The sequence below is a fragment of the Lissotriton helveticus genome, chromosome 1_2 (assembly GCF_964261635.1).
Source record: "Lissotriton helveticus chromosome 1_2, aLisHel1.1, whole genome shotgun sequence".
Classification (NCBI taxonomy): Eukaryota; Metazoa; Chordata; class Amphibia; order Caudata; family Salamandridae; genus Lissotriton; species Lissotriton helveticus.
Window position 1 is genome coordinate 361630767 of NC_136058.1, and position 24037 is coordinate 361654803.

General features: G+C 45.6%; 1 protein-coding gene across 1 annotated transcript in view; it reads left to right on the top strand.

Moving 5' to 3' along the window:
• Positions 1–1100: 1100 nt before the first annotated feature.
• LOC144803814 (NXPE family member 3-like) overlaps positions 1101–24037 on the top strand; it is a 149182-nt gene continuing 126245 nt past the window's right edge. Inside the window, exon 1 of the mRNA XM_078671878.1 lies at positions 1101–1688. Coding sequence (XP_078528004.1) covers positions 1101–1688 — 588 coding nt within the window. The remainder of the gene's footprint in view (positions 1689–24037) is intronic.

Sequence of the window (24037 nt, forward strand, 5' to 3'; positions counted from 1 at the left end):
TTAGTGTACATTTGTCCTCACTGCCCTCATTGCGCTCCATCATTGCACAGACTAGTTCTGCGCGCCCCACAGCTAGGGGAGAGAAGGGGGGGTTGGAGGGGTGGGGTGGTGGCGGTAGGAGGGGGGAGAATGGGAGGGGGTGGGGTAGGGGCTGGGTGGGGGGAGTGGTGGGGTGGAAAAAGGGGAAAAAAGGGAGGTGGTATAGCGAAGAGCAAGACAATGAACCGTTGATTAATATTTTGTGGAAGGACTTGAGAGCTGAATTTACAATAAAATACAATGATAAACATTAGAATATGCACTATAAATGCGGGAGGTTTGAATGACTGGAAAAAAAGACAGAGATTGGCATACATGGTTAAACATGAAAAAATAGATATACTCTGCATTCAGGAGACCCATCTACCTTGGGCTAAACGTAAGCAACTCTCTCTGAATGGTTTTGAACTAGCGGTCTGTTCGACGCAGACATCGACAATTAGGGGCGTCGCTATTTTAGTTCGGAAATCTCTGGGTAGAATAAAGAAAATAAAAGCAGATAGTAACGGGAGATGGGCAGTAGTTGAATTAGAACTAGGCCTCACGATATGTTCAATATATGGTTCAAACTTTGATGAGCCTGATATTTTCGATTTCCTGGAAACTGAACTAGTAGGGTGGTACACCCCGTGATAGTAACTGGCGATTTCAATATCTCTGCTGATTGGAATGGCCATACACCATATGCAGGCCGTAAGCCTAAAGTTTTTCAAGCTATACAATCCCTGATGGGCTCTCATGGGCTACAGGATGTATGGGGGGCTAAATCTCCTCAGGATCATGGGTTTACGTATTTTTCTCACCCTGCACAGAGGTATACAAAATTGGATTATTTTCTTATTACCTCATCTGAACTACCAAAAGTGGATATTAGCAAACTTCCTAGACTGGTATCAGACCATAATCCTTTAATTCTATCATATGACTTAGGACATATCGAAAGGAAAAGAAACTCCTGGTCCTTTGAGAAAAAATTGCTTGCTGATGAGAGATTTGTGGATCATTTGAAAAAATGGGTAACACAGTTTTTTGATGAAAACAGGTACAGTACTTCTAGGAATATGGTCTGGGAAACGTTCAAGGCGGCCCTGAGGGGTGAAACTATCAGCTGTTCCGCTAGGTTGAAAAGGGAAGATAGGGAAAAGGTTGAGGTTTTAATGTTGAAATTACTGAAAGCTGAAGAGCAACATATTAAGGATATAATAGCCGGTTCAGATAGTTCTGAAAGCCAGAATGCACTTTTAGTAGTTAAAGCTGCTCTCCTGAATGAAATAAATGTGAAGGCTACTGGCGAATACCAGACTAGTAGGACTAAAAGATATGAGACGGGGGAACAAGCAGGGAGAGTGCTCGCTCTTCAGTTAAGGCAGGAAAAGGTAAGGAATAATATTGATCGTATTGAAGAGGATGGTGCAGAGTATACAGAAACCAAGGATATCCTTAAAGTATTTGAGAACTACTATCAGCGGCTTTATGAGTACGAAATGCCTAGTAAGAAACCTGGTGAGGGAATTCAAGATTCTGGCCCACAACTTGATGAGTCAATTAAAAATAAACTTGATGAGGATATTACTTCAGGGGAAATTAGTATTGCTCTTCATGAATTAGCCTCAGGGAAAGCCTCAGGACCTGATGGGATTCCCCTTGAAGTATACAAAGCCATTGAAGTAGAAATTGCACCACTTTTATTCGATCTATTTAATGGGGTTATATATTCTGGCTTGATACCTGAGTCTTGGAAAGAGACAAATATTGTAATTTTCCATAAAAAGGGCAAGCCAGCGGAAAAGGCAGGATCATACCGCCCTATATCTCTGATTAATTCAGACACCAAACTATACTCAAAGATACTGGAAAAAATGCTGAGCAGGGTCATAGGCGGTCTCGTTTCCCCGTGGCAGCATGGGTTTGTCCCCGGCCGGGGTACAACTGATCATATAGGCAGGGCAATTACATTATTTGACGCCCAGGCTGCCACGGGGGGGGAGATGGCCATGATCCTGCTCGATGCAGAGAAGGCGTTCGACCGGGTCGACTGGAGCTTTCTTTGGGGTGTTTTGGAGGTGAGAGGATTCGGGCCTAACATTATTGGAGCCCTTAAGGCAATGTACTCAAAACCTACAGCAAGGGTGACGGCTATGGGCCAAAGATCTGGGGTGATTAACATCAAGAGAGGGACCCGTCAGGGGTGTCCCTGTTCCCCCATCCTGTTTGCTTTATATATCGATCCTCTTATTCAGAACATCCTCGCCTGTCCCGGAATACCTCCAGTGTACTGTAATGGATTTCCTAATAACATTTTGGCATATGCCGATAATCTAGCTGTGTTAACAACTGATCCGCATCAATCTCTCCCAATCTTGGGGGAAATGGCTAAAGTTTTCGGCAGTGAGTCGGGGTATCTGCTAAATGAAGCAAAGACACAGATTATTTGCTCTAAGAATATAAGCAAAACTGATCATAGATATGTTGATTCTGCAACTTACCTGGGTGTTAAAATTAATGCCAGTGTGGAAAAAATTGTTGCTGAAAACTATTTACCATTAATTAAAAATTTAGAATCCGAATTAAAGAGAATAGACGTGCTCCATCTGTCTCTGATAGGAAGGGTGAATGCTTTGAAGATGTCTATGTTTCCTAGAGTGCTCTACCTGTTCCGTGCTATTCCATTACTAGTAGAGGATAAAATTATGAAACATCTGGAAGCCACCTTTATTAGATTTGTATGGCAATATGGAAGGGTGAGGCGCTCTACTAATCTATTGTCTCTTCCTAGAGAGAGGGGCGGGTTGGCCCTTCCTAATTTAAGATTTTATCACTGGGCATGTCTCCTGCTTCAAATGACAATATTAGTCCAGCCCGAACCTGGTGCTATTGATCCAGAACAGGTTGTAGAACAAGAACCACCTCAGATTTTTGAGATGCTTCTGAAGGATAAGGCAGTTGGGCTACTGCATCGTGAGTTGGAACGTGGCTATTATAAAAAGACTCGGCTAAAGACATTATATGGTGCCTGGCAGGCGTGGAAAGCAATTATGAAATTTTTTAAAGTCCCTAAATTCAATATATATGTACAATTGTCTAACTCGTCCTTCATCCCTCAATTGAAAAATGATAGAAATTTACAGGAATGGAAGAGATTGGGGGTTAGATATCTTGGAGACATATTGGATGGGGATAAAATCCTTGGATTTGAGGCATTGCAGGAAAAATTTGGCATTCCTAGCAGCCACTGGCTGCTGTATGGTCAAGTTGCGCGTACGGTCGCTGCGGCAAGGCCTAAGATCTTACCGAATGCCGACTTTCCTGTATTGGAGATAATATGCAGAGGATGTAAAAAGATTAAGATTATTTATGACTCACTAATTGAACAAATTCAAGATGACTTAGAAAAGGTAGAGTCAAATTGGGCTTTAAAACTCGATGACCCAGATGTAGATGTGGATCTTTCCATTCTATTAAATAGAAAGATATTTCGGGCATCTAATCTTCGAGCACAACATTATAAAACTATTTTTAATTTGTATCACACACCGGCTAAATTATATGCTTGGAGAATAAGGGAAAATGACAACGGTCCTAGATGTAATGAAAGCCCCGCTGACTTAACACATATGTTTTTTTTTTTAATCGGCTGGATGATGTTAAAAGTGAGATTATGACATTTTGGCAGGGGCTGCTAGGTCATACTATTGATCTATCCCCTACTTTAATGATTCTTGGTAATGACTCTAAGCTGGGCCTGGGAGATGATGAGAGGGCCCTAATATTTATATCTGTCGCAGTACTCCGAATTTTAATTTCTGCAGCCTGGAAGGATGCGATAGCCCCGTCCTTCCAGATGTGGCTGTCCAGATTGTTGGGTATTCATAACATCGAGTCTAATTTGTACAAACTTAAAGGTATTAAAAAACGTGAGAAGGGGGAGCGGCTCTGGGCACCCATAACAAATTGGAGGGCTACAAGAATTTGTTGATTGGAATTTGATCTGCATTGTATTGAGCTGTCTTTTACTTGCTTGGATTTGGATTTGGATGAGGATTTATAGAGCGCATAGCTACCCTTGGGCATCCCAGCGCTGAGAAAACCAAGTTTATTCCAAGTGGGGTCGGTGCAGGGAAATGTTTAGGGAAAGAGCCAGGTTTTTAATTTTTTTCGGAATGATAGTAAGTTCTGTTCACTCCTCATGGGTAGTGGAAGGGAGTTCCACAGTTTAGGCGCGTTATAGGCGAACCTGCGGCCGCCCGATCTTGCCTTTTTTATTCTCGGGATAGAGGCCAGTGCCAGTGAATCAGATCTTAAGTGACGGCTAGCTTTGTGAGGTTTCATCAGGGATCTGAGTATAGGGGGGCCTTTATCCCGTAGGATTTTGTGCGCTATGCAGAGCGTTTTGAACGTGATGCGCTCTTTGACTGGGAGCCAGTGGAGGCTCTTGAGGGCAGGTTTCGCGGAGTTCCGTGCTTTGGTTCCCGTGATGACTCTAGCTGCGGCATTTTGGGCCACCTGGAGTTTTTGAATGACTGATGCAGGGGCTCCCAAGTATAGGATGTTGCCATAATCAAGTCTTGAGTTAATCAGTCCCTGCATCAGTAACTTCCTGGATTGGAAAGGGATCAGGTGGAGAATCTTACGGGCCATACGGATTAGTCCGAAGCAAGTCCCTGATGTTTTCCTGGCCTGAGTTTTGAAATTAAGGTCCTGGTCGAGCCAGATACCTAGACTTTTGACTTCTGTTTTGGGAGTAGGGTAGGTGCCCATACAGGCTGGCCAAGAAAGGTTTACGGGTAGTTTGTGTCGGTTGCCCAGTAGGAGGATTTCGGATTTGTCGCCGTTGAGCTTGAGTCTAGAGTCCGACATCCATTGTGAGATCCCTTCTAGGCAACTGGCGAGGTTTCCTAGGCTAGAGTCAGAGTGGTTAATGGCCACCACCAGCTGGGTGTCGTCAGCGTACATCACTGACTTGACACCGAAGGGAGTGATGATGTCTTCAAGGGGGGCCATATAGACATTAAAAAGTGTGGGGCTGAGGGAGGAGCCCAGAGGGACCCCACACCACATAGGCAGGGGTTTAGACGTGGAAAAGCCGTCTGATACCTGAAATGATCTTCCCTCGAGGAAGGATTTAATCCATGCGAGTCGGTGATTCCCAGCTGGCTCAGCCGGTGGACCAAGATGGAGTGGTCCACCGTGTCGAAGGCGGCACTTAGATCGAGGAGGATCACTGCCACTGATCCTCCTGCGTCTATGATGGCTCTCGCCTCTTCGACAACTGCGAGCAAGGCGGTGTCTGTGCCTTGGCCTGGTCTGAAGCCAGTCTGGGAGTCGCGTAGTAAGTGATTGGACTCCAAGAAGGAGGATAGCTGTTTGTTAGCTATTCGTTCAGCCACTTTACTAATCCCTGGAAGAAGTGAAATCGGCCTGAAGTTGGAAGGGTCTAGAGGGTCCAGGTGGGGTTTCTTTAGGAGGGCTTTAACCGTAGCCTTTTTCCAGTTAGCTGGTATGGCGCCACTCCTAAAGGAGGCGTTTATTAGATTAGTGAAGGGTTGGGCGACCAGTTTCATCTTACTGATGGGAGCAGGGTCCGCTGGTGAGCCACTTTTTACAGCTTTCAGGGTTTCTAAAAAGGTTTCCGTGGAGATCTGATCAAAAGTTCGCAGGCAAGGAGCCTCTGGCTGAGGGGGGGGTGCAATAGGATGGAGGGAAGCGGAGGGTGCGGGGAGTGAGGTGAGTATTTTCTCAATTTTTGCGGAGAAGAAGTTGGCCATTTGATTGCATCTCACGCCTTCAGGGTCAAGGGGGGGAGGAGGGTCCTGGATTTTGGTGAGGAGCCGAACTATGCGGTATGTTTCCTTCGCTGAGTTGGCTGCTGCCGCAATCTTGCCTTCAAAGAAGGTGGCCTGGGTAGATTTAATTGCGGTTTTATAGAGCTTGATAGCGCTTCTATATTCATTTTTGGAGTCTGTGGACCAGGTTTTCCTCCGGGTGTGTTCTAGTTTTTTGCAATTCTTTTTTAAGGAACGGAGTTCCTGGGTGTACCAGGGAGAGTTGGTCGATTTGTTCCTGCTAGGCATTGGTTTGAGTGGCAGGATAGTATCTAAGGATTGATGGATCCAATCCTGTAGCTGAGTTTCTGCTATGGAAGGATCTTCGTCCAGGGGGGGGTAGGTGGAGGATAGAGCCTGAGCCCAGGCGATTTTGTCCAGTTTTTTCCACGGACGATCCGAGGGTTGGGGAGGGGGTTTACCCAAAGGTTCGGTGGATAGCCGTAGCTCGAATGGGACCAAGAAGTGGTCTGACCAGGGAATAGGGATAGGGGGCCTAGCTGTGAGACGGGGGAGATTGGAGAACACGGGATCCAACAGATGACCTTTGATGTGAGTTGGGAGGTTGTTAAGTAATTCGAGGCTGAGTGAACCTAGGTCGGCTTTGAGGTCCATCGCCGGTTTGTTGGAGGGATCGTCGAGATGGAGATTTAAGTCTCCCAATATCGTAAAATTCGGCGTAGTACAGGCCAGGGAAGAGACAGAGTCAATGAGTGACTCGCAAAAGTGACGAATTGGTCCGGGGGGACGATAAACTAATAGTCCCGAAAGTGTGAGCGATGGTGGGCGGCTCACTGAGAAGAAAATGTTTTCACAGTCCCGTATGGGACTATCTCTAAGTTGACATGAGAGGTAGTGTCTATAAACAACGGCGATTCCACCGCCAATGCCTATGGGTCTGTTGTGGAATTTGATCAGGTATTCCGGTGGGAGTGACTGAACGATATCTGGCTCTGATCCTGTTGTGAGCCATGTTTCCGTCAGGAATAGGATTTCGATGTCGGAGTCTTTCAGGAGCAGATTAATTTCCGTTTGATGCTTTGGGAGGGATCTGCAGTTAAGCAGGGTCATATTGAGGGTGATGGGTTTCAACGTAGGCTCTGGGTGGAAACTGTACGAGCATGAGCGACAGCAAGAATTCCCATCGGCGATTGAGATCGAGTTGCTGCAGGGGGGGGCTGGGGGGAATCGGAGTTCCAGCAGGATGTCCCGGGAGTAAGTGGTGGCCTGGGAAGGCTGAACCAGGGTTCCGGGCTCTGGGCGCGGTCTGGCGCGGACGGGCGCAGACGGGCTTGCCTTAGGCGCGCCTTCGGCGCGCAAACGGCGTGCCTTTGGCGCGCAAACGACGCTCCCGCTGCGCTCGTCCGCTGCGCTTGCGTGGGAGGCACATTTATAGAGAGAGAGGTGGTGGGCGTGGCCTGAGGGTGGGCGTGGCCTCGCGTTTACACAGCGATGGCGGCCGTGAAATATTTCCTCCAAACAGCGCTAATATCCGCTGATTGTTGGGTGCTTGCTTAGCGTAAGTGTCAGAGAGTAGCTCTGTGTTGGTGCCCAAAGTAAAATACAGCTTTACACAATTTCATACAAATTTTTAAAAAAACGAGCGTGGACACCTCCGGCTTCCGCCTCAGAGGTCTTGGAGTTTCCGAGTGACGCGCTATCATTCAGCGCTTACATAGGCTTGGGGGGTGGGCGTGGCCTGAGGGTGGGCGTGGCCTCGCGTTTACACAGCGATGGCGGCCGTGAAATATTTCCTCCAAACAGCGCTAATATCCGCTGATTGTTGGGTGCTTGCTTAGCGTAAGTGTCAGAGAGTAGCTCTGTGTTGGTGCCCAAAGTAAAATACAGCTTTACACAATTTCATACAAATTTTTTAAAAAACGAGCGTGGACACCTCCGGCTTCCGCCTCAGAGGTCTTGCTATTTATTATCCCTCTCGCGAAAGTAGACATTGTAAATCAGTGTAAATATATCAATTGAAATTTTAGAATTGAATGTTTTTGTAACTATTTGATGAATGTTTCTATGTCCTTCCATGTACCACTTTCTCAATAAAAAAAAAAAAATAAAAAAAAAAAAAGAGTCAGAAGATCTTTGAAATGGTGTACCTTGCCTAAATTAAGAGTAGGACTGGGAGTCCCGAATTTCAAACTATATTACTGGGCAATTTTTTTAAAAGCAATGGGCATAATGATCTCTTCAGATTTCTGTATGGATGAAGCGTTGTCCCCTTCTATCTATGAGATGCTGCTAGGAGTAGAAGTTAGACAATGCTTACTCAGGCTTGTAGAACCTAGCTATTACAAGAAAACAAAGTTCAAGGTTCTGATCGCTGCATATCAAATCTAGAAACAATTTAGCAAAACATTTTTTTTCAATATGAGGCTAAATTATTACACACCATTTTCTAAAAATTCTTCGCTCCCTGAAATCTTCAGGGATTCGGTGATGCAGAGATGGATTGATTTTAGGATTAGCTCATTTCGAGATCTGTTTCAAAATGGACAAATGGTATCCTATTCATATCTACAGGACAATTATACTCTAATAAGGGGAGATTTCTTTAAATATCTTCAAATCCGAAGCTTTGTAGAGTCTAAAAATGTAATTAATACTAGCTCTATGAACAAAAATGATGTGCTGGATAGCTGTATTAGGAGACATAGAATCGGCACGATATATCAACTGATGCTAAATCGATTAAAGGATGATCTCGAGATTTATACTAATAAATGGCAATTAAATTTAGGAATTGAAAAGGTTGATATCTCTAGAGCTTTAGAAATGGCAAATATGGTACTATTTAATGGGTCGTTTAAAAGCCAACATTTTATGGCAGTGTATGATTTATATTACACGCCGGCAAAACTGGCTCTATGGAAAGCAAAGGGGGGCACAAGTTGTAGCCGTTGTGGGCTGGCAGCTGCCAATTCATCCCACATGTTTGTTCAATGCCCAAAATTGAATCAACTTAAACAGGAAATACAGAGATTTTTAGATAGTATTATAGAGTCATCACCTGTATTATCACTAGAACTAATGATACTGGGAATTCAAGCTGACCAAATCGGCATTAGAAGGGTAGAAGAAGAAGGTTTTTTATTTATTGCTATGTCAATATATAGATATTGTATAACGTCTCACTGGCTTGATATAGACCCGCCTGCTTTCCATATGTGGCAGTCAAAATTACTTGGTGTCTACCGGCTTGAAAGTGCAGTATATAGACTTAAGGGCCGTCGGAAGTAGATGTTTGGTGAAAAGTTATGGCTACCAATTCATAAATGGATTTAATTGTTTGTTAATGTGTCAGAATGTAATTAATTTTTACTGCCTTTTCTTTTCTTTTTTCCTTTCTCTGCTATACGATAATTTATGTAATTTTTGTTTTTCTCGTTTGCTTCTGATTGTAATTATTTTTTGGAACTGTGCCATACAGCTTCCACTGCCACTAAAAATTAATAAAAAATATATAAAAAAAGATAATAATTTTTTATTAATTGATTAATTGATAATTATGTGAATGAAATTAAATTTTTTTTGTAGCGAGTTGTGGGTTTATAGGGGAATAGGGTGGGAAGTAATTTAATTATAATTAATTAAATATGTTAAGTAATTAATTGGTATTTATTTTGATTAAATTGTTAATTAATTTTTAATTGATAATTAATTAGTTCTTAATTGATAATACATTTTTATTAATTGATTAATTAATAATTATGTGAATTATATCAATTTATTTTCACTAGAGCGGGAATAGTAAAATGTACCCCTATGCTATCTAACGCTTTCCCTACTGTTGCACTCTCTGGAGTAGGAATAGTAATTTTTACTCCTACGCTATCCAACGCTTTCCCTACTGTTGCACTCTCTGGAGTGGGAATAGTAATTTTTACCCCAGCGCTATCCAACGCTTTCCCTACTGTTGCACTCTCTGGAGTGGGAATAGTAATTTTTACCCCTACGCTATCCAACGCTTTCCCTACTGTTGCACTCTTTGGAGTGGGAATAGTAATTTTACCCCTACGCTATCCAACGTTTTCCCTACTGTTGCACTCTCTGGAGTGGTAATAGTAATTTTTACCCCTGCGCTATCCAACGCTTTCCCTACTGTTGCACTCTCTGGAGTGGGAATAGTAATTTTTACCCCTACGCTATCCAACGTTTTCCCTACTGTTGCACTCTCTGGAGTGGGAAAAGTAATTTTTACCCCTGCGCTATCCAACGCTGTCCCTACTGTAGCACTCTCTGGAGTGGGAATAGTAATTTTTACCCCTACGCTATCCAACGCTTTCCCTACTGTTGCACTCTCTGGAGTGGGAATAGTAATTTTTACTCCTATGCTATCCAACGCTTTCCCTACTGTTGCACTCTCTGGAGTGGGAATAGTAATGTTTACCCCTATGCTATCCAACGCTTTTCATACTGTTGCACTCTCTGGAGTGGGAATAGTAATTTTTACCCCTACGCTATCCAACGCTTTCCCTACTGTTGCACTCTTTGGAGTGGGAATAGTAATTTTTACCCCTACGCTATCCAACGCTTTCCCTACTGTTGCACTTCCAGGAGTAGGAATAGTAATTTTTACACCTCCGCTATCCTACAGTAATAATATTGTGTATTTTTTATTAATATTATGTTAATATATTTATATATGTTTTAACAGATATGATTGTATTTTTTTTTTTAAGTTGAATTAGGTATTTAATAATTTTAAGGTTATTTAAGTATTTTTAAGTATATTTTAGCTATTTATTTTTAAGATTTTTTAAATTTTACATTAATTTTTAGAAATTCGATTTTTTTATAATGTATATATATATAAACGATATTTTGGGGTCGATATTTTGGTACTTACCTGTTTGTAGATAGGAATTCGATATTTTGTCTGTTGATATTTTGGAATCTATATTTTGGGTAGTCTTTATTTTGTCCCTTATTTAGTCAGTGATCCATAAATCTTCAATAAAGGTTTTTGAAAAAAAAAAGTTTAAGTGAGATGGGAGAGATTCCTACCCAAGCGCTGTAGAAATGTTGAGGTAGGCTCCATGTGACTTAACCAATTTCTCGCTGCAGATAGATGTGGACACCCTCATGCTAGCAGATGAAAGACAAAGGTGCAATAACAGATAACTTTTAAAACATTGCAGGTCTTGGTATGGTGCCTAGAGGGGTTGTCTGCATCTTTCTGGCGTCCGGAGGTGTCTTTGCTTGGCACAATATAAAGAGTCTGATATCAAACAATTGTCCATAAAAATAGTTCTTAGTCTTTTTGTCTTGGGCCCTTGGGTCTTGTTTGAGCTTCAGAGGCTGTTCCTGAAGAGGTGGTGTGCCGCCGTAATGTTATATGGCCGTTAGAGTCATTCTCGACATTGCTAAGTTAGCATGAACTCTGCTGCCATGATGCTGGTTTTGGGCACTCGTGCTTTGATATTACGGGGATGCATGTTGTTCAAACACACACTTGGAGAGAGACCTTGCGTTGGAGAAAAGCTATGCTGTTTTTTTTATGTAAACCTACCATATAGGCTCTTAGGTATGGGGTCCGCTGACAAAGCCCATTGATCTTGCTTTATATAATAAACTTCAGCTTACCAAGGGGACAGTGGTTAGGCCTTGTAGCCCTTTTTCTACTGTCTGTATATGATGACATCCCCCTTTCTATTCTATGGTGTTGTAACAATGCTAACTGCTTTAGATTTATGCATTTTGCTGCTGGTAGTGGCTCGTATACTACATTATAGAGCATGATAGTTAAGATAAAAAATTTGAACTATACAGTAACTCTGACAATCCTTATTGTGGAAAAGTATGAGTGAGTGACTGAAAGGGTATGTCTTGCTACAGCGATTCCAGAGAGAGCAGGGAATGTTGTGTTCTGGGTTGACTTATCATTCGTAGCATCGTGATTATGTAGGAGCACGAATGGGGCACTATAGCTAGTCAGTTTGGGGATTTTGGGTACTAAGGTGGTAGGAAGGTACAACCCTTATACACCGAGATCCTGTTTTCCTGTGCATAGTTCTGTGTATGTGCAGAATCCCTACAACAGTAAAGGTGGTGCACATATGGCTTGATCGCAGACTTGTTGGATAAGAGCTGTGGGTGTAGGTTAGCCTTTAGAAAAATATGCATCATTATTCAGGCTCAGACATTCCTGTGCCTGTCCTTTTTGGGGAATATGCGAAACCTGAATTTTGCACAACGTTTTAGTGGCGTACTGGAAGGTGGCCCTTGTTGGGGAGTCATTTTAGGAGATGGTAAACATTTAGTCATCAAGCACCTGAGTTTTATTTTTGTGGGCAATTTTGGTCCACCCACTCCTTCTGAAAGAGGTTAGTATTTTAGTGGGGTGATGTTCGTGGGTGCATGGCTTCCTCTTTTACCTAACTAGAATTTTACAGGCATTGCTGGCCCTCTAATACTCAACTTTTCCTAATGTGTGTGTGTAATTTAACCAATGGGGATGGTACCGTTTGACCTCCAGTTGCATGAAGTACTGTGAAAAGAAGGGGGGGTGTAGCAATTTGGAGGTTGTGGGTAATTACAATGTGTCCTGAGGACACACGTATGCCCCTCTGGTTCCTGATTGTGGTGTGCAATGAGGTTTTCTCTAATATAGTTGGGTGTTTTGACTACACCCTTTTCCTGATAGTTCATTTTGGGGATACTTTTGAGCTGCTTCTTGCAGGCCATTGAGCTTCCTAAGTTCTCATGTAGTGTGGTTTTTATTGTGGCATACCGGTGGAGGTTAAGATGCTACTTTGTTGCCCTGTGTGGTACGAATGTGGCAATGACTGGGATCGGGTCTATAGCTCCCTTGGACGGTGTTCGTGAGGCCCTGTGTATCCTATTCGGCAAGCTGGGTGTGGTGTGGGGGTATATCCTTGCACCATGTGCGAGGGCTGCATTGGTCATCTACAGAACCCCTTTCCCTCCAGTTGCCCCCGACTCCCTCGGATCCAGGATTTTTTGGACTGCTGTCCTTGGCTGAAATCAGGGACTTCGTGTCAGGTGACATGCTACTCCCGCTGTTTTGGAGGAACATGATCTGATGAGCAGGCTTTGGTTGTTTGGAAGCTTTAGTGGAGAGGAGGAGGAGGCAGAATTTCCTGCTTATGACAGGAGTCAGATTCGTGTCTGAGACCTGTCTTATTGTGAGTAATGAACTGAGATGGCTGATTGCCCTGGTGAATTTCCCTATGGATATTGTGCCAAAATTGTGCAGGAACTACAGAGTTCTATGGGGGACTCCATTATTCCATGTGTACAGAAAACCTGGCTTCTGGTACAGGACCGTTACTGCGTTCTAGAACTAGAAGAGGGAATCAATTGGCTGGAGGCCTAAATGTTGAGGAATGGGGTTCTTTTGATCAAGTAATAAGCTCCTGTCCCATTGGACTTGGACGAAGGAACATGGGCTCCTGTTTTTATGCACTGGTCGGGGGGCCGCCCTGACCCCTCATCAGACTGTCCTCTCCTGGGTCTGTGCCAACCAACCCACACCCTGGGGACTTGCAGCAGAGTGGGGTCTAGGCCCCTGCACGCACCCGAAATGGCAGATTTTAGAATGGATTTCCGATCGACCAAACATACACCAGCCCTGAGATTTTACTGAACGCAAGTCAAGGCTTGAATTGTTTCCTAATCCTGTGTCTCTAGTCTTTATTGTTGTGGTGAGTTTTCTGGTGTGGTTATGAAGTGGATGTGTCATATCAGCGGTTAGAATTACTGCCCATTTGGATTGAGGGATTGGTGAAGGAATTGCTTTCCCAGACAGTTACCACTACCCAACATGGCTGTGGCCCCAGTGCTTGTTGAGTTGGGTTCGCTGCCTTCTGCGTTTGCCATGTGTTTGGCCAACCACCTGGTCCTTGTTGCAGTAGTGTATTTGCTGACTGATTTACTCATGACTGAAAGTATTGTGAGCTCGGGTTGATCTGGGTTTAGTTTTGGGGATGGAGATTCAGATCCTCATGGGTAAGTAGCACTTTAAAACCCTCGATTGATTGATTTATTGATTTTGCAGGAATTGGCCAGGCTTATCGAACTTTGCTCATAATAAGCTTTCAGGTGGCAATGGCTGCTCAGGGGGGCATCTGCAGGCATTAGAATCCCTCTCTAGGGTTTGGCTGCGGCCAGCCTTCCTGACCCTGCTGTTTTAACTGGACTGAAACCATCAGGGGTTCCATAGTGTAGTCCCTCTCAAGAGTGATACCATTTTCATGCCTGTGGTCAGTGCGGCTCACTTGGAGGTGGTTTTATTCAGTTTGTGGGGGCCGAGCTTAGTAGAGTTTTTCCAGGCTTGCTCTTGGTTCTTGCCCTTCCTAGTGGACCATTCTATGGTGTGTGTGTACTGCCCAGTCCCCCTCCAGTACTTGGATATTCCCCACATGGCTGATGTGGGCACTTCCTTGGGGCGGTGTATCATTTGCTGGGTGTGCTGCGTTCCCTCCAATGATCTATCGCTTGGGCACTGTATTCAGCAGCAGGAAGAGGGTGTTGGGCATGGGGGCATACCGCATAGTGCTGGGCAACATTGTCTGCACCAATTCCTCACTCCGCGAGGTGCCAGAGTGGCAACAGAGACTTAGCCGGGCAATCCCGGGAGATGGGCACGGCCTGTTTGTCACCACTATTACCCTTTGCGCTATATCATCGAACACCTGCGAGAACTCCCCGTCAACACAAGAGTAAATTTTGAGCTCCTCAAACACACCAACAAAGCCATCCATGACGCAGGACCAGCATATTACGGGGATGCATGTTGTTCAAACACACACTTGGAGAGAGACCTTGCGTTGGAGAAGAGCTATGCTGTTTCTATGATGTAAACCTACCATATAGGCTCTAAGGCATGGGTACTCATAGTACGGCCCGCGGGCCGTCAGCGGCCCGGCAAGCCTTCCTTGGCACCCCGCGGTGCTTGCAGAGGACGTACCTGTGTTTAAAAAAAAATGTATATTAGGTCAGGAAACACGCAGTTTGCAGCAGCCCGGACTCTGAGAGACTCTGCTCTGTGGGGGCCGGGCGATTCCAGTGATAGAGTGGAGCTGCTGGGGCCTAGTAGGTGAACAAAGCCTCATTAACATGTTAATGGTCTTTTAAAGACCTGTGAAGTACTGAGGTGCGGCTGTGTGTGTGTGTGCCAGGGACGCTGCCTCAGCCCAGGCCGAGGACTGAAACACACACATGGGGTGAGATGACAGAGGGAGGGAGGGAGACAGAGGGAAGGAGAGGGCTTAAAATGGTTCAAATGTTATCCAAAAGAAGTTGGCAACACGTTTTCCCGTGCAGTGGAAAGGCATTCGCAAAGGCTGAATAAATCATCAGATGGGATTAATTCCTCGAAAATGTATTCATCAGAAATTACTAGTGTCTCTGGAATTCTGCATCAGTGTTCTTGCATCACACATTCAATTACCAATGTTTTGGATACTAGTGAATTACCTTGCTGGAACCGGGAATACAACATTTCCACAGAAATCCTCCATTCTTCAGCCTAGTCACACCCCGCAACTTCACAGGCTTTCAGAGGGGATTATCGCAGATGCAGTATTCCCCTATTAATAACAATTGCCAATTCTCTAGAAACAGAATCTGGAATTCCACAGGACACACGATGGAGCCTTAGTGATGTTGATGCTCATTTCTTCAGCAGGGGGCTGCCACAAAAGGATCATCAACAACATTTTCTGATCACAGTGACTGATTCACATCTAGCAGAAAGATTAAATATGGCGGCACGCAAATGAGAAGGGAATAATAAACAATACATACAGAATAAAAGAGAACATGGAGTTTGGCGGCCTGGAGAGATTATTTTGGTAGGAAAATATGGATGTCCATGACGCATTTTGTTTAGCAGACACTATTTAAAGAGTGTAGTCCAAGTAGGCAACGGAGACCGTTCGTTCGACAGAGGGAGGGAGACAGAGAGAGCAAGTCAGGGGGAGACAGAGGGAGGGAGACAAAGGGAGGGAGACAGAGAGAGTAAATTTTGAGCTCCTCACACACACCAACAAAGCCGTCAATGATGCAGGACCAGCATATCTGAACCACCGCCGCTCATTCCACATACACTGCTTTTAATCTCTAACTTTTGATCCCTACATTTTAATACTATTGGCTCATACTTTTCCTTGTACCTTGCTGAGGTGATCCAGGTGCAGTCTCTGCTCCACTGGTCTACCACGGCACTGCCGATTGAGCGGAGGGAAGCAGATATGCCTGACTCACCTGACTTCTGGCGGAAGCAGGTCACGAGTCACCTCACACCGGCCGGCTATTAAAACACATGCCGGGCCGGGCGCGCAGCTGACAGTTAAGCAGGGGACCTGCAACCTTCACTTTGATCGCTCTCCAGGAAGCGCATGGTGCCTCATTTTATTTAATTTTATGCTGCATTCCGCACTTGGGTGTAGCTTGTTTTAAACATCCCGGCTCTCGCAGCTCTTGCTGCTTTTAATCTCTACATTTTAATACTATTGCCTCAAACTTTTCTGTTTACCTTGCTGTGGTGATAAAGGCGTTGTCTCAGCTCCCCCGGTCTGCCACGGTACAGCCGATTGAGCAGAGGTAAGCGGATACACCTGACTCGCTTGACTTCTGGCAGAAGCGGGTCACAGGTGACCTTGCACCAGCCGGCTATTAAGACACATGCTGGGCCGGGCAAGCAGCGGACACACACAGCAGGGGCACCGCTGACGTGCCAAAGGCAAGCCCGTCTGTGCCTGTCCGTGTCCGCCCGCAGCAGGGGCCACAAACCCTGCCCCTTTTTCTAAAAATGTCTTTCACTATAATGCTGAACTGCTGAGACTTTTAAACACAGCACCTCTGTCACACTGTGCCCATTCCATTGTCCCAGGCAGTCTGGTCTCTTGCACTGTTCCCTCAGATTATCACCCCTTATTCAAACCTCATGGCCCCTTCCAAAATCATACAAAATGTTCCTGTTGAACACTAGATCACTGCCCATGCATTCGGTGGAGTGCTCTAGTCTGCTAAGGGAAGAACGCCCAGAAATCGTGTTTCTGACTGAAACCTGGCTTAATCCAGGATCGGATCCTGACATTGTCCAAACTCTCTCCCCCGGCTACTTAATTCAGAAGATAGATCGAAGCTCTGGTAAGGGTGGCGGGATTGCCATCATTTACACAAACCACCTAAGCTGCCGTATCGCTAAGGGTCTTTTACCATACTGTGAGAACTTCTTATTTACAATAGGCTTTACCCACACTCTTTCTTTGTCAGGCATTCTAATTTACCGCCCCTCTGGTGCATTTTGTCAATTCTGTAAAACGTTATCAGAGATGGCCGCAAGCCTCGCCAGTACCCCTGCTAATTTCACCTTGCTAGGCGACTTCAATCTGTATTTTGATGACCCATTACATGTGGCCGCAGTAGAGACTACCAAAGATCTCCTATCAACTTAAACAAAAGGTCACCAATGTGACCCACACGAAAGGTCACCTTTTAGACCTAATTTTCTTCAACTTAGAGGAATTAATTGAAATGCCTCCTATCCCTATACCCTGCTCAGATAATTTTTGTATCCCTTTTTCTTGGACCCCCACCTGCGTCACCCCCACTCCCAGGCAAATAAGAATTCGATCACGTCCTTGGCCCAAACTCCCCTCAGAACAGTGGGGACGGGAGCTAGAAAACACTAAGAAGGTGCACCTATAGTGATCCAATTGTTGCCAATGAAAGATTCAATAATTGGATCAAGAGTACTTTAGACCAGGTTCTCCCGAAAAAACTCACCCAACTGAAAGTGGGACCCAACAGAACACCATGGTATTCCCCCAAGCTCCGGGCACTAAAACAGATTTGTAAGAAATGTGAAAGAGCCTGGAGAAAGGATTTCTCGCCAATCAAGAAAACGGAATACAGGGAAGCCATAAGAGCATACAAAACTGAAATCAAATTGGCCAGGCCTCATATTATGATGAATGAATTTCCCTGGCAGTCAATACTCCCAGCTAAATTTTTCGCATAGCAAAAACATTACTCGAAGCCTCCTCACCCCCGGATAGACCTGATGCCACTAGCCAACGTTGTAATGAACTCGCAAACTATTTTCATAATAAAATCCAAACTATTAACTCATCATTCTCCCCGGTGGACAGTCTAAACAATTTCCACTCAGAGGATATGGATCTACGCAGTATAGACCACTGCCTTGAGGCTTTTTTCCCTGATGGATTGTGAATCTTTCCAAACGATCTCTGCACTCGTAAAGAGCAGGTCGCCTATAGACCCAGCTCCACCTAATATTTTGAAACAAGTGTCCGAAATAATTTCCCTGGTCATTCTTGACCTAATCAATGCCTCTCTCTCCACTGGAGTGGTCCCACCCCTATGGAAAAGAGCGATGGTAAAGCCTCTCTTGAAAAAACCTAGTCTTGATCCGGATCTACTGGGTAATTTCCGCTCTATCTTGCTCCTCCCAGGGATTAGAAAATAGCTGAGAAACATGTCAACACAGAACTTTCGACATATCTGGAATCCCACACCTCCTCCATCCCTCCCAAATGGGCTTCCACCCGCATCAAGGAACTGAGACTGTGCTGTTGGCAGTTGTCAAAGAATCTAAAAAGATACTCGATGCAGGAGGCTCAACAGCGGTTATCCTCTTGGACCTTAGTGCTGCCTTTGACGCGGTCAACCACCAAATTCTGATTCATCGACTCAGAGGTTTGGGGGTGACTGGGGTAGCTCTAACATGGCTTCAATTATTCTTCGAAGAGAGATCCTTCCAAATCTTTGAGGGTGATGTCTCCTCAAATCTTCTGCCTCTCCAGTGCGGAGTCCCCCAGGGGTCATCACTTAGTCCATCCTGTTTTAATGTCTATCTGACTCCACTTGCCGAGAACGTGCTTCCATTTGGGGTTCATATAGTGACTTACGCTGATGACACCCAACTGGTCGTACCACTAAACCACTCTGATAATGCCTTTATCGGTCTTTTTCCCTGCCTAGAAGAGGTAGTCAAATGGATGAATCAATCGTACTTAAAGCTAAATGGTGATAAGGCCGAGTTGATGCTCCTTGGCAATCCATACCTCTTCAAGGCAGATGCTCTTTGTCCAGCCTGTATGGGCCCCGTCCCTGTCCCTAAGACCCAGATGAAGAGTCTAGGTATCTGACTGGATCAGGATGTCTGCTTTATGGTCCAATCACAGAAGGTTGCGGCTTCCTGTTACGGCATCCTCAGGATTCTCCGTAAAGTGCTTCCACTTCTCCCCTTCCACGCGAGAAAGCTTATGGTACAGGCACTTATTCTTTCCCACCAGGACTACAGGAACGCCCTTTACCTCGGAGCTCCGGTCTCGACCCACACAAAGCTCCAAACAGTGCAAAACTGAGATGCAAGAATGCTTGTGAGGATCTCGAATCGGCACTCCACTTGCTCACTATTCGGTAGAGAGTTAACTTTAAGGCCATGTGCATTGCCCACAAGATGCTAACTGGGAATGGTTCCACGATCAACCACTTCATGGTCCAGCCTTATGTGGCGAACAGAAGGCTGCGCAGTGACAATTTACATCTGCCCGCTGTTCCCAGGATTACGAGGGCCAGAAGTTGCGGCTGCCCATCCACCTACAATGCTGCTAAGCTTTGGAACACCCTTCCCTTCTGCCTACAGAGGGAATCCAGCCATCTAGCCTTCCGGAAATCATTGAAGACCTGGCTCTTTAAGTGTGCTGTGCTGTCCTTCTGTGCTACTGCCATTGTCCTGGGATGCCCCTGGGTAGCTACGCGCTCAATAAATGCTGTTTTAATTTAATTCATTTAATTTCATACTTACCGGGTACCTCCGCTTCATCCAACTGGCACTGCCAACTGACCCACGTATCAGCAAGACCAGAAGCGGGGAAATATCCTTTTCCTACTTCGCTGCCAAGACCTGGAACACCCTGCCTCTCCACCTCAGGCAAGTCCTGTCACTGACCCAATTCTAGAAGGATCTCAAGACCTGGCCCTTCGAATGAACGCCCAGCGCCAAGATAGATTAGCAGCCCACCCCTCCCAGCACCTTGAGATGCTCAGGGGTGAGTAGTCAAACTATATAAACCATGACTGATTGATTGATGCTCCTTGGCCGTCTCCCCACCTAGCCTCGGGGGACTCAGCAGGCATGCACAAGTCAAGGTCTCGGATCTCTGGCCCCTTGTGTACTTTACTGACTAACAACATCTTCATTTTTTTGGCGGTCTCCACTAAGAGGTGGTGTGTGCGGCATGCCCACAGCCATGCTAATTCACATAGCTCAACAACATTCCATGTAAACTCAAAGACTGCCCCCAAGAAGGGGGTCTGACTGGCAAGGCCACCCTGTCTGGCGTTCATGTGGCATGGCAGTGTAATGCTGATCGGTGCCCGAGGGGGGACTACTACAAGGGAGGAGCAGGCTATAGCCCCGTCCTCAGCAAATTGGATCAACATTTTCAGTTTGCTCATTAGGTACCATCCCAAGAGAGTAGCCAGGGAGGAGGGAAAGTACCACAACTGTTCCTTCACCCCTTCCCCTCTGTGTCCAGCTCGAAGAGTTCTGTGAAGGGGATACATGCCACCGTGCCCAAGACCTCTTGTACAGTTGCAGTGCTTTTTGATAGGGGTACTGTCCCCTCCCGTAGGCATGACCTCCTCGCCCCTGTGTCTAGTATTAAATAGTAGGGTGTCCTGTTTATAAGCATCGTGACATTAGGGATCTCCTCAGAGCAGCCTGGTGCAAGCAGTAATGGGTGGGCGTCTTTGGCTGCCTTGTCAGTCTTTGGTGTAACTATCCATGCATCCTCACCCTTACTATTGGATCCTAGGGGACTGGTGACCTCTTCCTCACTAGCACTAGTCGAGGTGCTGTTTAGACCCGCAATGAGGTTCCTGGCCGTTCTTGGAATGTAGGTTATGTGCGCCCCACATGGCAGACATGCAGTGGAGCTTCGGGGATTCTACAAGTGAACTGAGGTGAGGCAGAAGTTTCTTTGGTTAGCCAGTTGGGCAACTTCCCAACCCTATTTCCAGTGGCCCCCTTGATGGTCTGGTTCGTTTAATCTAGTGCAGCAATAGCTGGGATGGCCAGGATCAGAGAGAGCACCTCCATGCTGGTGCATTGTGGTGGAGTGTGGATGCCTAGCTTGCAGATTTTGGGACAGGAATGTAGGTACTATACCGTAAAGGTGGCCATAGTTCTAACAGTACCTCTCAGTCTCTCTTAGTCTTTTCCTGTCCTACTTATTTGGTCAAAATGTGTGCCCTCGTGTGTATTATGTTGCTGTTGAAGTTTCCCTCCTCCGGCCGGGGAAACGCATGCGTCTTAGTCTTAGTAACTATTTAGTCAGCGTGGCAAACCTAGCTTGCCTGTGGTTTAATGTCAACTCCATAGTGACTTGGAAGCTTTGTAAGGAACAAGACACTTATAACTTAGCAAGTCTTTTAAACAAACTTAAATACTGCTCTTATCATGGGGGAAATATGTACAAGGGATTATGCCTGCAATAACTACTTTTATTATGAGTTCAGCTTAATAAAAAGATACAGACATACTTAGTACATAAAACAAATCATATGCAAAATAACAACCAGTAAGAAATTGCATTGGTAAACTCAGAAACATTATGAATTGTAAACTTAGGAGCAGAATTGCAAAATGTAAACAAATGTCAACGTTTTCATATGCATATGGAATCATTAACAGGACATAACATTTAGCATAAAAGACAGTTTGCATTAAACTACCAGCACCGCAACAGCTAATACTGCATCAATTGGAAACCACAATGGAAATAGAAATAAAAAAGTGACAGAAAATAAATTAGCCTGCTCATTGTGCATGTTGCTCAATGACGACGGGGAGCTCCGCTCAGTACACAGAACTAAGTGAGTCTTGTAGTCTGTCAGTATCAGCTTGGGGACAAAGATAGCAACAATTTAAGTGTAGAAGAACGAGCAACTCGACAACTACAGGCCCTACTTGGCCAAGCACAAGCTGTACTTGCTCTCCAAGGTCCAGATGTTTCTTAACATCTGAATTACAGCCTATATCACATCCAGGGATCAAGTGTACCCTTGGAGTTTCTTCCAATGGTCCAAGCAGCTTTATCACACCCAGAGAAAAGCGTACCCTCTGTGTCTCGCCAAGCAGTCCAAGTGGAGCCTGTATCACACCCAGAGACAAGTGTACCCTCCGTGTCACGCCCAGTGGTCCAAGCAATAACCAACCATCACCTTTCCTAGTTTGCCATATGTCAAATGCTTGACATAAGGATCAGATGAAGTGTTCTTACCCTCTGACAGCAGCTTCAGGACAGACCTCCACACCACGGATTCAGCAGAACTTCCAATCAATGGCACTGGCAACTCACCGTTCATATTCACAGATATGAATCGTACGGGTTGGGTCCTTTTCCTTTGACTACAGTCGGGCTCGAAGATCCAATCTCTCCTATCTGGCTCACCAAAATGTTGCTCGAATATGAATTTATCTTGGAAAAAAAATTAAAGACAAGAGGCATTGTGTGAAACAGGAGTGTTAGAAACAAGGGTTCCCGGTAGGCTAGGGCAAGCGCCAGAGCAGGGCAGAAACCCCCGTTCTAGTTAGGGTAAGGGAGCTCCACCCTGAGGATAACCCCTGCTCACCCCCTTGGTAGCTTGGCACGAGCAGTCAGGCTTATCCCAGAGGCAATGTGTAAAGCGTTTGCGCAACACATACACAGCGGCGACACACTAGGCACACACAAAAGAGACTCCACACAAAAGTATATAAAAATAGCCTTTGTATGATGCAAAACACATTAGAATCCCAATCACAGATCTATATACACTGTGCCAACTGTCCCCAGGTCACAATTTACAGGGGATTATGTACAAGGCAGCACCAATCGGGTCGCTGCAAGAACCATCACAAAGCACAAACAGTAAATGTAAAACCACCAGTATAACAGCCAGTAGCTACTGGTAGAAGAATGAAACTAGCACTATACCATGATAGGCGCAGATCACATTTAGATCAGGCATAACCTAAAACATCTTAGCATCTCATTAGACATAAAAACATACATTATGTATTCTCATTAGTCCTAATACACATTAGATCAGGCGCATTAAGCAGAAAACCAGCAGTGTAAGCATTAAGGGAAAACCATTAGGCTTCATAATTAGCATCGATGCATTGTACATAAATCATACTTAGGCAACACTGCATCGTACCTAGCATCAGCAGGTCACCCCCAGTAGTGCTAACTGGGTGCATACCACCTTTAGGGCCTTGCGCCCTGATAGGGCACCAAATAATGATCCCAAGCCAAATGGCCTTACCTGGAGCCCAAAATGCTCTCTGTCCTGCACCGTCATGGTCCTCAACACGTGGCAGCTGCCTGCGCTCTCGCAGGGCAGTTGTGCACATTTTCCTTGGGCACCACTGCGCCTGTGGAGGCCCTACTCTCTGGGACTCTAAAGTAAAATTGCCCAAAATTTGCAGCTGCCTGCTACGACGGCGCAGATGTGTAAATGAGGCACACAAGTCACTGAACAAGTTGGAGCCCCTCTCTGGGACTCTAAAATTAAAAATGATGTTGGCCACAACATTGCAGTGGCACGCAACTGCGACACCACTGTTTAGTCAAGAGGGATACTGGTTTTTCACCAATGCGGCCCGGGAGAGCAAAACCCAAGGGAGATAAATAAAAAGGGGAGGGTCAGCCCTACTCAGCACTCCTTGGGGGCTGAGCAAGGTAGATGGCAGTTGTCTGCTGCAGCCTCTGTCCAGCGATCTCTGCCTACGTTGGAGCAGCCCGCTGTCCTGCGGGCCGCTCAGGACCTGCCAGCCTGACTGCTCTGGAGCACCAACACTGCGCCCTCCTGGAGCCCTCACTCACTTGGGGCTTTCTCGGGTCTCCACTCTACTTGGCTGGTGTGCGCGGGGCTCCCACCCACTCACAGGAGCCTCTGCTCTGGACTTGGACTTCCGGGGCAGGCCCCTCCCACAGTCAGGCAGCGCCCTGCCTGACTTCCTGGTTGCCGTGCGATCACGGCGGCCCTATTCCTTCACTGTCCTGGGTCGTGGCGGTGATCTTGGGTGATTCCTTGGCACTCAAAGCGCGGTGGCACTGCCGGATGGGCTCCTACCGATAAGGAGCAAAATGCGGGGTGGGCACCCACTTAATATAAAG